The sequence below is a fragment of the Zeugodacus cucurbitae genome, chromosome 5 (assembly GCF_028554725.1).
Source record: "Zeugodacus cucurbitae isolate PBARC_wt_2022May chromosome 5, idZeuCucr1.2, whole genome shotgun sequence".
Lineage (NCBI taxonomy): Eukaryota > Metazoa > Arthropoda > Insecta > Diptera > Tephritidae > Zeugodacus > Zeugodacus cucurbitae.
Window position 1 is genome coordinate 64,961,894 of NC_071670.1, and position 14,142 is coordinate 64,976,035.

Below are 14,142 nucleotides of genomic sequence, written 5' to 3' on the forward strand. Positions count from 1 at the left end.
GGAGAGGTCCTTCCCGATCCTGACGGAGCTTTTGGTGTTGCTCAACGTCAACTTACACAGCCGTATTAGTTTTGCGGGGATACCAAATTCAGACATCGCGGCATAAAGGCAGCTCCTTTTCGTGCTGTCGAAAGCAGCTTTAAAGTCGACAAATAGATGGTGTGTGTCGATCCTTTTTTCACGGGTCTTCTCCAAGATTTGGCGCATGGTGAATATCTGGTCAATTGTTGATTTTCCAGGTCTAAAGCCACACTGATAAGGTCCAATCAGTTTGTTGACGGTGGGCTTTAGTCTTTCACACAGTACGCTCGATAGAACCTTATAAGCGATGTTAAGGAGGCTTATCCCACGATAGTTGGCGCAGATTGTGGGGTCTCCCTTTTTGTGGATTGGGCAGAGTACACTGAGATTCCAATCGTCGGGCATGCTTTCTTCCGACCATATTTCGCAAAGAAGCTGATGCATGCACCTTATCAGCTCTTCGCCGCCGTATTTGAATAGCTCGGCCGGCAATCCATCGGCCCCCGCCGCCTTGTTGTTCTTCAAGCGGGTAATTGCTATTCTAATTTCTTCACGGTCGGGCAATGGAACATCTGTTCCATCGTCGTCGATTGGGGAATCGGGTTCGCCATCTCCTGGTGTTGTACTTTCACTGCCATTCAGCAGGCTGGAGAAGTGTTCCCTCCACAAACACAGTATACTCTGGTCATCAACCACTAGATCACCGCTGGGGGTCCTACAGGAGTGTGCTCCGGTCTTGAAACCTTCAGTTAGTCGCCGGATCTTTTCGTAAAATTTTCGAGCATTACCCCTGTCGGCCAGCTTGTCAAGCTCTTCATACTCACGCATTTCTGCCTCTTTCTTTCTTTTTCTGCAAATGCGTCTCGCTTCCCTCTTCAGCTCTCGGTATCTTTCCCATCCCGCTCGTGTTGCGGTCGATCGCAACATTGCGAGGTAGGCAGTCTGTTTTCTCTCCACTGCGAGACGACAATCCTCATCATACCAGCTGTTTTTTTGGCTTTTCCGAAAGCCAATGGTTTCGGTTGCAGCTGTACGTAAGGAGTTTGATATGCCGTCCCACAGCTCCCTTATACCGAGATGCTGATGAGTGCTCTCAGAGAGCAGGAGTGCAAGTCGAGTAGAAAATCGTTCGGCTGTCGGTTGTGATTGCAGCTTCTCGATGTCGAACCTTCCTTGTGTTTGTTGACGTGTGCGCTTTTCTACACAGAGGCGGGTGCGTATCTTAGCTGCTACAAGATAGTGGTCTGAGTCGATGTTGGGACCACGAAGCGTACGCACATCAAAAACACTGGAGACATGTCGTCCATCTATCACAACATGATCGATCTGGTTGCGAGTGATTCGATCCGGGGACAGCCAAGTAGCTTGATGGATTTTCTTATGCTGGAATCTAGTGCTACAGATGACCATATTTCGGGCCCCGGCGAAGTCGATCAGCCTCAGACCGTTTGGTGATGTTTCGTCATGGAGGCTGAATTTTCCGACTGTTGTGCCAAAGACACCTTCTTTACCCACCCTAGCGTTGAAATCGCCAAGCACGATTTTGACATCGTGGCGGGGGCAGCGCTCATAGGTACGTTCTAGGCGCTCATAGAAGGTATCTTTGGTCACTTCGTCCTTCTCTTCCGTCGGGGCGTGGGCGCAAATCAGCGATATGTTGAAGAACCTCGCTTTGATGCGGATTGTGGCTAGACGTTCATCCACCGGGGTGAATGCCAGGACTCGACGACGGAGTCTCTCTCCCACCACGAATCCCACACCGAATTTGCGCTCCTTTATATGGCCGCTGTAGTAGATGTCACAAGGACCCACCTTCTTCCGTCCTTGTCCCGTCCATCGCATTTCTTGGATTGCGGTGATGTCAGCCTTTACTCTTACGAGGACATCAACCAGCTGGGCAGAGGCACCTTCCCAATTAAGGGTCCGGACATTCCAGGTGCATGCCCTTAAATCATAGTCCTTTATACGTTTGCCGTGGTCGTCATCAAAAGGGGGGTTTCTCATCCGAGGCCTGTGTTTCTTATTCACTGGTTATTCGTTTTTATGTGGTGGGTCCCAAGCCCTACGCACAACCGCATAAGCGGGATTCGCCTTCTCACTTTAGCTCGCTTCTAGACGGATGTCTGTTGGCTACCCAGAGGATACTTGGTCTAAGACCGGAAGTTGTGAGCTGCTTGAGCCACATGTAAAAGAATCGTTCCTGGCCACTCCCAAGTGAATGGCAGTCAGAAACTTTCCTCACTTACGTGAACTTCTACATATGACTCCATCCTCCAACTTCTACATATGACTCCATCCTCCCTAAAAAAATCTAAAATCACCTGCCTACAAAAAAAATGAAACGCAAATAAAATAAATTATATAAAATTAGGAACAATCAGACTTTTACTTGACCTTCATTTTCAGAACAGTTAATTTTTCAGAATTCTAAATTATGTTGGATCTGATGCAATTTGCGCCTTTTGCGATTAGCACAGCCACAAAATCAACATGCCAATAAACAAACAAACATACAAACCAACAAAAATATGAATATTATAGATTTGAAGTGAAAAAACGGAAATAATTATAATAAATACTTTCAATTCGAATCAAATTAGACACCAAAGGGGCGAAAAACTCCAAGCGCGCTAATTTGTTATTGTTTTTTGGTGTTGGCCCGAAAAATTTTCATAAACCAATTAAGTTGGCACTAACTAATATTGGTAAAACTGATCACTTAGTCAGCGGCGGCATCAGTTACTCGCATACATATGCACATAGAGACATACCTACACGAGTGAGGCTCGTGCTAATATATTTCTAAAATTCCGCTACCGTTGCGGTATATTTGTTTGTATGTACGTGTATATAGTGCGCTTTATTTCTCTACGTGATCTTATTCGCTTAAATAGGTTAAAAAAAAAAACATTATTAAAATTATATGGAAAAATATGAATTTCAAACGTTTTGTTGTAAATTCTTTATTTACATTACTTTTTCTTTGAAAATTGTAACGATGGTCTGTAATATGTTTTTTCGTGGGCGATGCTTTATCGGTAGGGTTTTCCTTTTTAAATTCTTCTTAAACTTGTATCGTCATCATTCAAGATCTATTAAATTCGTAAATCCAAACATCCGACAACATATTATTTTCAGTATTGCTACAAAAATGAACTCGATAAAAGCTCGAATTTTCAGGATCTTTTGCCCTCGTATATCCAAAAATTTAAAGTAAAATCGCTTGTTTTTATGACTATTCTTGTATTTTGAAAGGGAACATGCTCCGAAGATTGTATTATAGTGGATAGATTTTGAATTCTAAAAAACTGTTTCACGTTACCCTAAAATCATAAAAAAATCATTATAAGTATTGAAAAATTCTTCTATGGAAATACACTTAAATTACTTAAACTACCTCAGCCACATCCTCTAATGATATCGCATATTTGATTGAGAAGTAAAATTGTGATAGATCCCTGACACATGACCCTTATGAAACATTACATAACGTCGGAAGCCATGGCCACTTAAACGGCAAGTTTTGGACCTGTGCCCTTTACCATTTATAAGTGATAGATTTCCTCTAGACAAAACTCCGTATGACTTTTTCTATTTCCTATTTCCGAAAATAGAGAAAACCTTTACAAGCAATTGAGAAATCGCTGAAAGAGACAAAGGCTATCCCAAAAAATCGAATTTGAGAAGTGTTTTGACGATTGGAAGCAGCGCTGGCATAAGTGCATTATGCCGAATTGGGACTATTTTGAAGGCGACAACATTAATGTAGACGAATGAATTAATTATTTTTTTTTTTTCAAAAAGAAATTGCCGTAATTTTTTGAACAATCTTTGAATGTAGTTTGATACCAAAAACAAACGAAAATTCGGTTTATAAATTCATCTAACACCCATATGTATGTATGTATGTGATTGGCGTTCAACCGTTTAGCCGGTTATAGCCGAATCGATGAGGGCGCGCCACTCTTCTCTTTCCTTCGCAGTTCGGCGCCAGTTGGAGATCCCAAGTGTAACCAGGTCGCTCTCCACCTGGTCCCTCCAACGGAGTGGAGGCCTTCCCCTTCCTCGGCTTCCTCCGGCGGGTACTGCATCGAACACTTTCAGGGCTGGAGTGTTTTCGTCCATTCGGACAACATGGCCTAGCCAGCGTAGCCGCTGTCTTTTTATTCGCTGAACTATGTCAATGTCGTCGTATAACTCGTACAGCTCATCGTCTGCGGTATTCGCCGTTGCCAATGTTCTGAGGTCCGTAAATCTTGCGCAAAATTTTCCTTTCGAAAACTCCTACTGTCGTCTCATCTGATGTTGACATCGTTCAAGCTTCTGCACCATAAAGCAGGATGGGAATGATAAGCGACTTGTAGAGCTTGATTTTGGTTCGTCGAGAGAGGACTTTACTGTTCAATTGCCTACTCAGTCCAAAGTAGCACCTGTTGGAAGGATTATTCTGCGCTGGATTTCGAGGCTGACATTGTTGGTGTTGTTGATACTGGTTCCCAGGTATACGAAATTATCTACAACTTCGAAGTTATGACTGTCAATAGTGACGTGGGAGCCAAGACGCGAGTGCGCCGACTGTTTGCTTGATGACAGGAGATATTTCATCTTGTCCTCATTCACTTCCAGACCCATTCGCTTCGCCTCCTTATCCATGCGGGAAAAAGCAGAGAAAACGGCGTGGTTGTTGCTTCCGATGATATCAATATCATCGGCGTACGCCAGGAGCTGTACACTCTTGTAGAAGATTGTACCTTCTCTATTTAGCTCTGCAGCTCGTATTATTTTTTCCAACATCAAATTAAAGAAGTCGCACGATAGTGAGTCACCTTGTCTGAAACCTCGTTTGGTATCGAACGGCTCGGAGAGGTCCTTTCCAATCATGACGGAGCTTTTGGTGTTGCGCAACGTCAGCTAACACAGCCGTATTAGTTTTGCGGGGATACCAAATTCAGACATCGTGGCATAAAGGCAGCTCCTTTTCGTGCTGTCGAAAGCAGCTTTGAAATCGACAAAAAGGTGGTGTGTGTTGATCCTCTTTTCACGGGTCTTCTTCAAGATTTGGCGCATGGTGAATATCTGGTCCATGGTAGATTTTCCAGGCCTAAAGCCACACTGATAAGGTCCAATCAGTTTGTTGACGGTGGGCTTAAGTCTTTCACACAGTACGCTCGATAGAACCTTATAGGCGATATTTAGGAGGCTTATCCCACGGTAATTGGCACAGTTTGTGGGATCTCCCTTTGTATGGATTGGGCAGAGCACACTGAGATTCCAATCGTCAGGCATGCTTTCTTCCGACGTCCGTAAATATCTGCCAGTATTAGATAAATCTTATTTATAAATTTTAAATTATTATATTAGTAGTGATTGAGATGGGGTATCAAAAAAGGAGGAAATCGGTCAATATTTTCCCTTATTCTAAATTGAATTTATACTGTTTGATTATTAAGATAATAATAAAGTATTGAAATCTCATTATATATTGAGTCTTTTGGAACCACAATCGACATGATCGGTTCAAGATATCGTCTTATGACTAATATCAATATTTTTCTAACTAATCGCGTGAGTATTCAATAGTGAATCTAATTCGAATAATTATACTATTTATTTTTAACAACACCAATTTTCTACAACAAAAATCCTCATGCATACATGCGCTTCTATTTTGAAACCCATTGGATCATCAGATCACTTGATCGCCAGTTAACGCCGATAACTTATTAAGAAAGCATATTTGCTGCGTTCAATTAATTGACTTTGACTCAAAACAAATGCGAAAATGATTCGTAGCATAGCAAAACAAAACAGCAAAACGAATAGCAAAACAAAAACATAAATAAATGAAAGTGAAAAACACCGAAAGCTGACTGATCCACACACATGCTCCCTCGAAGTCAACGACGCTTGCGACGGAGAGCAGCGTATAAAATGCAATTATTTCATTAAGACTTATTTCGAGCACAATTAACTCATTGGCGTATAGTTAGTCATGTGCATGACATTTTAAATACGAAATTTTTCCGAAACTTTATTATTTTTTGTTTTTGTTTTTGTAAATATGTATCGATGAATGGGTTAAGTTAGAAGTTATTTCAGTTGGGTGCTACGTGCTGCGTGGCTGAGTGTGCCCGGCCGCTTGTGATTGAGGCCGGTGGCGATGATGACATTTACACCACTCCTAAGTCAAGTGGTTTATAGGTATGTTTGTATGTCATTTGATATGTGTGTGCGCGGCGTTGGCTCATGCACAGTCGTGTTCGATGGCTAAGCATTTGCCGTGACCGCTGAGTGACGGTCTACCGGCAGATGGTGTGCCTTTTTTCCCCGGCTTACATGCGATGGTGTAATTCGAACGGCGGTTACTTGTGCTCGCATTAGAAATTTAAGTGTCGCATTTGTTTACCTTTTTCACCCGCATATACACATATGTTTATTATATACATACATACATACATACATATATATGTACATGTGTAAACACACGGTAATCTATATAATGTCGTGTAAATTTGACGCTCGCATAAATTAATATTGCTTTTTATTTACTCATTTTTTGTTTGTTTGCTAATTTGGTGGTTTGCCGAATTTTGTCTATCCACTTTTTGCAATTACAGTAGTTCAAGGGCAATTAATGCAAATTAATTTTTTTCTACGCTCACCTGCCATATTATCGGCGTGCCAAAAGAAAATAATGGTAGTTGGTGCCGAAATTTAATGAACATACATAAAATTTAATTGGGTTAACTTAAGCAAAAAAAATCGTATTTTAGCAGGGATGTGAATTATGTCGCCATTATCAGTCAAACGGGGGCAAAAAAAAACAAAAAAAATCTTGGTTTTTTAGTGGTGTTATAATTCACTTAATTTAGGTGAGTTTCAGTATAGGAGAGACTCTCATTGTATCTAAGGGTGAATTTAGGAGTTTAGAAGGATGCATCTATCAGGCACACAGGATGTAAATAAACTTAATCGACTTATAAACTATATGAAAGGAAAGTAGTTCTCATAATTTCAAGCATTGCGCATACTTTTGATAACCTCTAGAAGGCTCATTTCATTTTTTTATATCACCAACTGGTACAGATCTAAATGCATTCAATAGCTTGAGAGTCGGCATCCATTAAAGCGTGATTTACAGGCTAACGCAGCGAATGATTAATCATTAAAATTACTGAACTTTTTTGTTGTTTTGTAGCCACAGAAACCATTCCCTAAAATGCCGCGTTGACATTTCTTGGCGGGATACAAATCTGGATCCACTGCGCATACTTAGACTCGACTTTTGTGGGAATGTTCTGAACTTTGTGTCGAGTTACCGCTCCGAACAGGTTCAGATCGTCGGAATAACAGCCCTTAGCCGTATAAAATTCGGGTCAAGTCCGGTACCGCAGAACTTTGTTCTAGTTGTTCCGTTGAGCTTTTTGGGGGTTTTGGTGTAGCTGATATGAAATTCTATCGTTCGTTTCGTTCCTCATTTTATATACGATAATACGATTCGCTTTCCATTTCGGCTACTTAGGTACGAAAGATCGGCAGATGGATCTTATATCCTAGCTGTCTTTTCTTACGATGTACCTCTCCACTTTCCAGCGTACCATTTATTTTTTTCAGATTCGCTGATACATATTTATTTGCTATTTCAGTGTTGATCAGTAATGAATGAGAAATACCAACTTGCTGCTAAGTTTTCTTAAAGAGCAGAAACTAGAATCGAACTGTGACTCCATTCGCTATCTGTGGTGACTTTAGCAAAATTATGATCTGAAACCACAATCCCTGTTATTTCTGATTGATTTTTGCCTTAGTCTTCGATCGATCATCCGTAGTCCGTTGACAATAGTTCCAGACTCCACTATTTACATTCGCTTTTCATTTCGGAAGTTGGCTCGATCTTCAGATGGTCTTATATAATTAGGTACTATTCTTTTCTTACACTGTAGCACACCACTCTCCATTTATTTTTTCAAATTCGCTGTAATTTATTTGCATCTTCTTGGTCAGTAAGTTTCCTCAGAGAGCTGAAACTAGTATCGAACTATGAATCCAGTCGCTATCTGTGGCGATTAGAGCTTTTTACTGACGAGTTTTCCTTGTGTTTAAAAGTCCATATCTTTGATTAGTTAGAGCACGGCAATATTATGATCTAAAACCATGATTTCTGTTATTTCTGATAGATTTGAGTCGTAGTCTTCGATCTTATATATTTATTTATGTTGAAAATTGGAGCTACAAATAGTTCTGAAAAGATCTATCAGTCGCAGTCCGTTCCAGACTCCGTTACATACAGGAAAAGTCACAGTATGATATGGATTGCATGCCAAAGGAGCTCGAACTTATTGTGGGAGTCGTGGGGTCGCTGCCTTTACTAGTAGAGGTTTGAATTTGAGGTTTATCAGTCCATGCAATTTCAATTATTATAAATATTTTATTTCCAAGTACCATTTTTAGTATTTACTGCAGTATAGTTCAACTTGGTAGCACCAAGCACTAACTCGTTATTCATTTTAATGCGTTTATTTATGGTACCGCTATTTGTCCACGTTGTTGCAACTTGTAACTAATTGATATGCTGTCGACTTAAATTTTAATCCTATTAAATTACACGCGAGTCAATAATATAAATAATTGTACGGCACTCCACTGGAGACTTGTGTACTCTGAACATATTGAATACAGCATAATTTGCAAATAATTGAAGAGCGTCGCTATAAACAATAGCATACGAGTATGTGATATGTGCATTATGAATATTGTTTCATTAACGCATTGTATGAGCTTATGGAGGAGTGCATGAGTGCTCGGTTTTATTCCCCGAGGGATGTGGCAACACGATTTGCCAACGGGTATGAACGTCATACAAACTACTACAATTTTAATTTATCAGTTTAAAGAGAGGACCTTTGATTGATGGTAAACTGTAAAACTGTTCTCTGTTGTTCTTTCTATTGGACCAAACCAATTTTTTAACCCTGGACGGTCATCCTTTTTTTTTGTACATTAACGTCATCCTTCGTCAATATGACGACGACTTATTTCAAATCTATTTTCAGTAGGGTGTGAGTCGAAATAATGAACGCGTTTTTTTTTTATTTATTTATTTCATTATTAATAAATACAAGTCAAAAATAAAAAGGAAAACTTATATACTTTTAACGGAGCGGAGATCAACACGAACAATTAAAAACAACTTACAGTGAAAATAAAATAGTTCGTAGTCATTTTGACGAAGGATGACCGTCTAGGGTTAAAGAGATTGAGTCATAAGTAAAAACGTAATTTCTCCGTTTTTCGAAAGTTATATTTCAAAATCGAAATATTTATGTTCGAATTTCGAAATAGAGCTAACTGAAAACTACAAAAAAAAAATTTGCATAGAACCCTAATTCGGATGAAATTCAAGTTTTTTATAATATTTTATTTTTGTCTCTTTCCAGCCTGTTCGAACAGGAGATTATGAGCTATGTTCCTATTGAAGAACGCAGTCCACAGGGTTCGCCAGTGCTCAATTCGCGCATGCCACAGCGCGCACCGCCACCCTTCCGACGCGATTTCGAGGCGAAGCTGCGTGGCTTCTATCGCAAATTGGAATCGAAAGGCTACGGACAGGGTCCACACAAATTAAAGTAAGAAACTCGAATATTTGAGATTATAATTATTATTTTAATTAATATTAATAATCCCTCGCAGATTGCATATACGTCGCACACATTTGCTAGAAGATGCCTTCCGGCGCATAATGTCGGCCAACAAGAAAGATCTGCAGCGTGGACGTCTCGCTGTGCTTTGGGACACTGAAGAAGGCTTGGATTATGGCGGTCCATCAAGGTAAATGACACCTCATATTTATTAATAACATTTATATTTGATTTTCATATTTGCTGCTACCTCGTTTGTTACAGAGAATTCTTCTTTCTGCTCTCACGCGAGCTATTCAACCCCTACTACGGGCTGTTTGAGTACTCCGCCAACGACACATATACCGTACAAGTCTCACCGTTGTCAGCATTTGTGGACAATTGCCACGATTGGTTCCGGTTCGGCGGTCGTGTGTTGGGCTTGGCACTCGTACATCAATACCTATTGGATGCCTTCTTTACACGCCCATTTTACAAGGCGTTGTTGCGTTTGCCCGTCGCGCTGAGTGATCTGGAATCGCTGGATAATGAGTTTCATCAATCGTTGCAATGGATACGCGACAATGACATCGGCACCGGCATTGATCTTGGTCTAACATTTTGCGTCACCGAAGAGCTGTTGGGACATGTGGTCGAGCGTGAATTAAAGCCGGGCGGTAAGAATATAATTGTGAATGAGAAAAACAAAAAAGAATATTTGGAGCGTATGATTAAATGGCGTTTGGAGCGTGGCGTACAAGAGCAGACGGAATCACTGGTGCGTGGTTTTTACGAAGTGGTCGATGCGCGGCTTGTTTCCGTATTCGATGCACGTGAATTGGAATTGGTTATTGCGGGTACGGCGGAGATCGATATCAACGATTGGCGTCTAAACACCGAATACCGTTCGGGTTATCATGACAACCATCAGGTGATCATTTGGTTTTGGCAAGTTATCGAGAAATTCACAAACGAACAACGTTTACGATTGCTACAATTCGTGACCGGCACCTCTAGCATACCGTATGAGGGCTTCTCAGCGCTGCGCGGCTCAACTGGTCCGCGCCGGTTTTGTATCGAAAAGTGGGGCAAACCGAATGCTTTGCCACGTGCGCACACCTGCTTCAATCGCTTAGATTTACCGCCTTATCCGACGCCCGAGTTGCTCTATGAGAAATTACTGTTAGCCGTGGAAGAAACCAATACTTTCGGCATAGAATAGACGTGCGTAGCGATTGTGCATGCTTAGTCAAAGCGTTTAGTAGTTTACGCATCAGTCGCAAGTTCATCTTAATGAATTAAGTTAATTTATTATTATAGTATCGTTAGTATAAACGAAAGAAAAGTGATATTTTTTATTACGATTATTTATTTATTTCCGTATTTACGCATTTACATATTTACACAAGTTACATATATTTGTAATATTTATTGTGAACGGGTTCACATTTTTTGTATGTAAAATGCCGCAAACAAACCGCTTAATTTATTGGCATTGTGTATTTAAGATATTTATTCTATTGCGCAAATGAGTGTTTAATTGGCAATCATTTTAATATTTCATTTAAATTAGTGTGTGACTTTGTACAATTTTTTTATCGTTAAAGTGCTTTGTTTATTTATAATTTTTAATCAGCGGTCGATATAAAAAAAAAAACACTTGAAATGATAAATATCAGTCAATGCGTCATGTGATTAATAATTGTGGCATAGGTTATACGTAAATAAATTTAATTATCGCGGAATGCTTCCCCAAGTGCTAGATATTCTATAATGAAATTATGTATATTTTTTGGAAGGTCTAAATTTTTTTTAAATCTATATACGAGGATATACAGACATATTTCGGAAATTTGGAAGTTCTCTGTTGGTTTAAAAAAAATATCTGCCATTTGTTAAAAATTTGAAAGAAAAAAAATTGATAAGATAGGGAAGACTTAGTTATAAACATTTGTCACTTGTCAATTTCGATTTAAAAAAATTTCTAGAATAGTGAAAACTTAGTTCAGAATTAAAAGATAATTTTGAAGTGAATTGTCTTCTTTAAAAATTTCATAAAACTTACCTAGAAAAGTAGTTTTAACGGAAGAGTCACTCCTAATTCTGATTGGAAGTTAAAATATAATTATATCGAAAATTTCAATTAAATCATTTTAAGGGGCCTGCTACACCTTCAATATGTATCGTGATATTTGGATCGCGATCTATATTGAATATTGATGGATTACTTCGCGACTACTAGACTTTCAATATATATTATGTCAATATTTATACGATCATAAAATTTCGGAAGAAAACCTAAGAAAATCAGGTTTGGCTATTGTGATGTCAATAGAGAATGAAAAAAATCAAAAAAATATGCGGGCTGTTAGAGCAGGCTTTCACATGACTCTTCCTTCAATATTTCCACTTCTGATCATTTCTTTCAGATCAGTTGTGTCGCATATACGAGTACTAAACAAGAATTTATAGCCTACATTTCGGCGCATTGATAAAAAAGTGAGTTCAAAGAGGAGACTCAAATGAGTTTAAAGAAGAGACAAAACTATACATAAAAACTAACAAAGACACTTATGGTCACAGCTGAATTTTATTTATTTAGTTGAAATTATTGCCAATGCTGGCTTAATCTGCTTAAATCTGAAGCCTATACCAACTAATTTTAACAAATGTGCTAAAATTTACTAAATGAATTTAAGTGCATATAAGTAGCATACAACATTCCAAATACTAGTTTTTACAAATTGAATTTTATTTTATAAAATTAATTTTTTTTTATAGAATTATGTTTTTTCGTAAAATATTTTTTTTTTAAATAATTTTTTTTTCATAAAATCAATTTTTTTTATAAAATTGATATTTCTTATGTAAAATTAATTTTTGTTTTATAAATTTTTTTTTTATAAAATGGAAATTCGAAAATCCGTTGATTTATTTTTCACGGCCTTAAAAAGATCAACGAATATGGGTAAAATAATAATTTATTAAGTGCGTTTGTATTAATAAAGAAAAATTTATTATGTACAACATTTAATTTTAAAACTTAGATAAACATAACTATTTAATTTGAAAACTCTACCTCTTTTAACTATTAAAAAAACATAAAAAACCATTTGCTCTCTCACTGTGTGACATTAGTTTTAAGCCTAATAAGTAGTATATAAATTATTATTATATAAAAAAAATTAAATTATTAATAAACCGTTAATGTAGCTATTCAAATATGTACTTGTATGCGTGTTAACCCGTCCATTTCTATATAAAGCTTTTGTCGATGCAAAGTCGAGTTATTACTTTATTAGAAATGCAGTAAAAGAAAAGTAAAATAATTATAATAAATTGATTAATAAATATTAAATTATTAATAAAATGTTCAACAGCTACGTTTATAGTAGCGCGATACGTAAAATCTTGGAAAAAAAAATATAAATCGTTATTGATTGCTTTCAAATGTATTTGGTGAAGTTATTGAGGAGGTACAATTAAAAATTAACAAGAAAAAAAGAAAAATAAAAAATGAAATCGGATAATTTGACTGAAATTATGCACCATAAATACGACGAGAAATAATATATAGATATTCGAATAAGCGAAATCTTAAAAGCCGAAAATGCGCATGTTTTTCGAAAATCGTAGTAATGAGTTTTAAAAAAAGTTTAGCTAAAAAATGTAGCAACTAGTTATTTGAGAAAATAGAAGCTATGAAAATTTTGATAATAGATAAACAATTGATTCAAAGTTAAAATTTATTGCAAAAACGGATAAAGCGAATGAGTAAGACTTAAATGTTTTTAAATTTATTATTATTTTTTAAACAAATGTGCTTAAAATTTGTTGCAGCATTGTATTTGTATTCATAACGAAAAATTTAAAGAGAAAATCAAATTTTTTGTATTTTATTTTATAATTATCTTTTGATTCATAAAAACGCGTATAAAAAAATATAAAACTCACGCGAAATACATGCCTGTATGACTTCAAAATATGCAAAAAAATAAAATGCACTTAACGATTCCATGTTACCTGACAATGAAGATTCCTTTATACATAACAGAAAAAAGTGGAATTGCACGCTGCAAATGTATTTTCTATAAATATTTCCGCATACAATAAAATAAAGCTCGATTTCGCAAACAAAACTTCTACGGCACATCACAAAATATACACGCACTGCCCTTTATTTGAATGTATGTGACTAAAAGGCTGTCGATTTGCAGCGCAAATGTACAGCATACATACATACGTAGCCTATTCCAGTGTATTTATATACATACGTACATACATACATATACGTAGTATGTTTAACTTAAAATGTTGTAGTACTTAGCTATTTTTAGTGCTAAAACTAAATTAATTTATTATTTAAGCGTTAAGTGAAATTGTATCCATGCCGCATGATTTATAAAAATATAAAAATAAAAAAAATTATTTACTTCCAACTCTATGGCGGCCAAAATGTCATTTAGATTAGAGAAAAAGAATTGTATTCAATTTTGGGTACCGC

At 37.4% G+C, this 14,142-nt stretch overlaps 1 protein-coding gene across 5 annotated transcripts in view; it reads left to right on the forward strand.

Moving 5' to 3' along the window:
- The window catches only part of LOC105213818 (E3 ubiquitin-protein ligase HECW2), a 32,781-nt gene extending 20,394 nt beyond the window's left edge, over positions 1-12,387 (forward strand). For all 5 annotated transcript variants that reach the window (XM_011186893.3, XM_011186895.3, XM_011186896.3 and 2 more), the window contains 3 exons: positions 9,459-9,647; positions 9,712-9,849; positions 9,924-12,387. In XM_011186893.3, coding sequence (XP_011185195.1) covers positions 9,459-9,647; positions 9,712-9,849; positions 9,924-10,860 — 1,264 coding nt within the window. In that variant the 3' untranslated portion in view covers positions 10,861-12,387. The remainder of the gene's footprint in view (positions 1-9,458; positions 9,648-9,711; positions 9,850-9,923) is intronic.
- Positions 12,388-14,142: the final 1,755 nt, after the last annotated feature.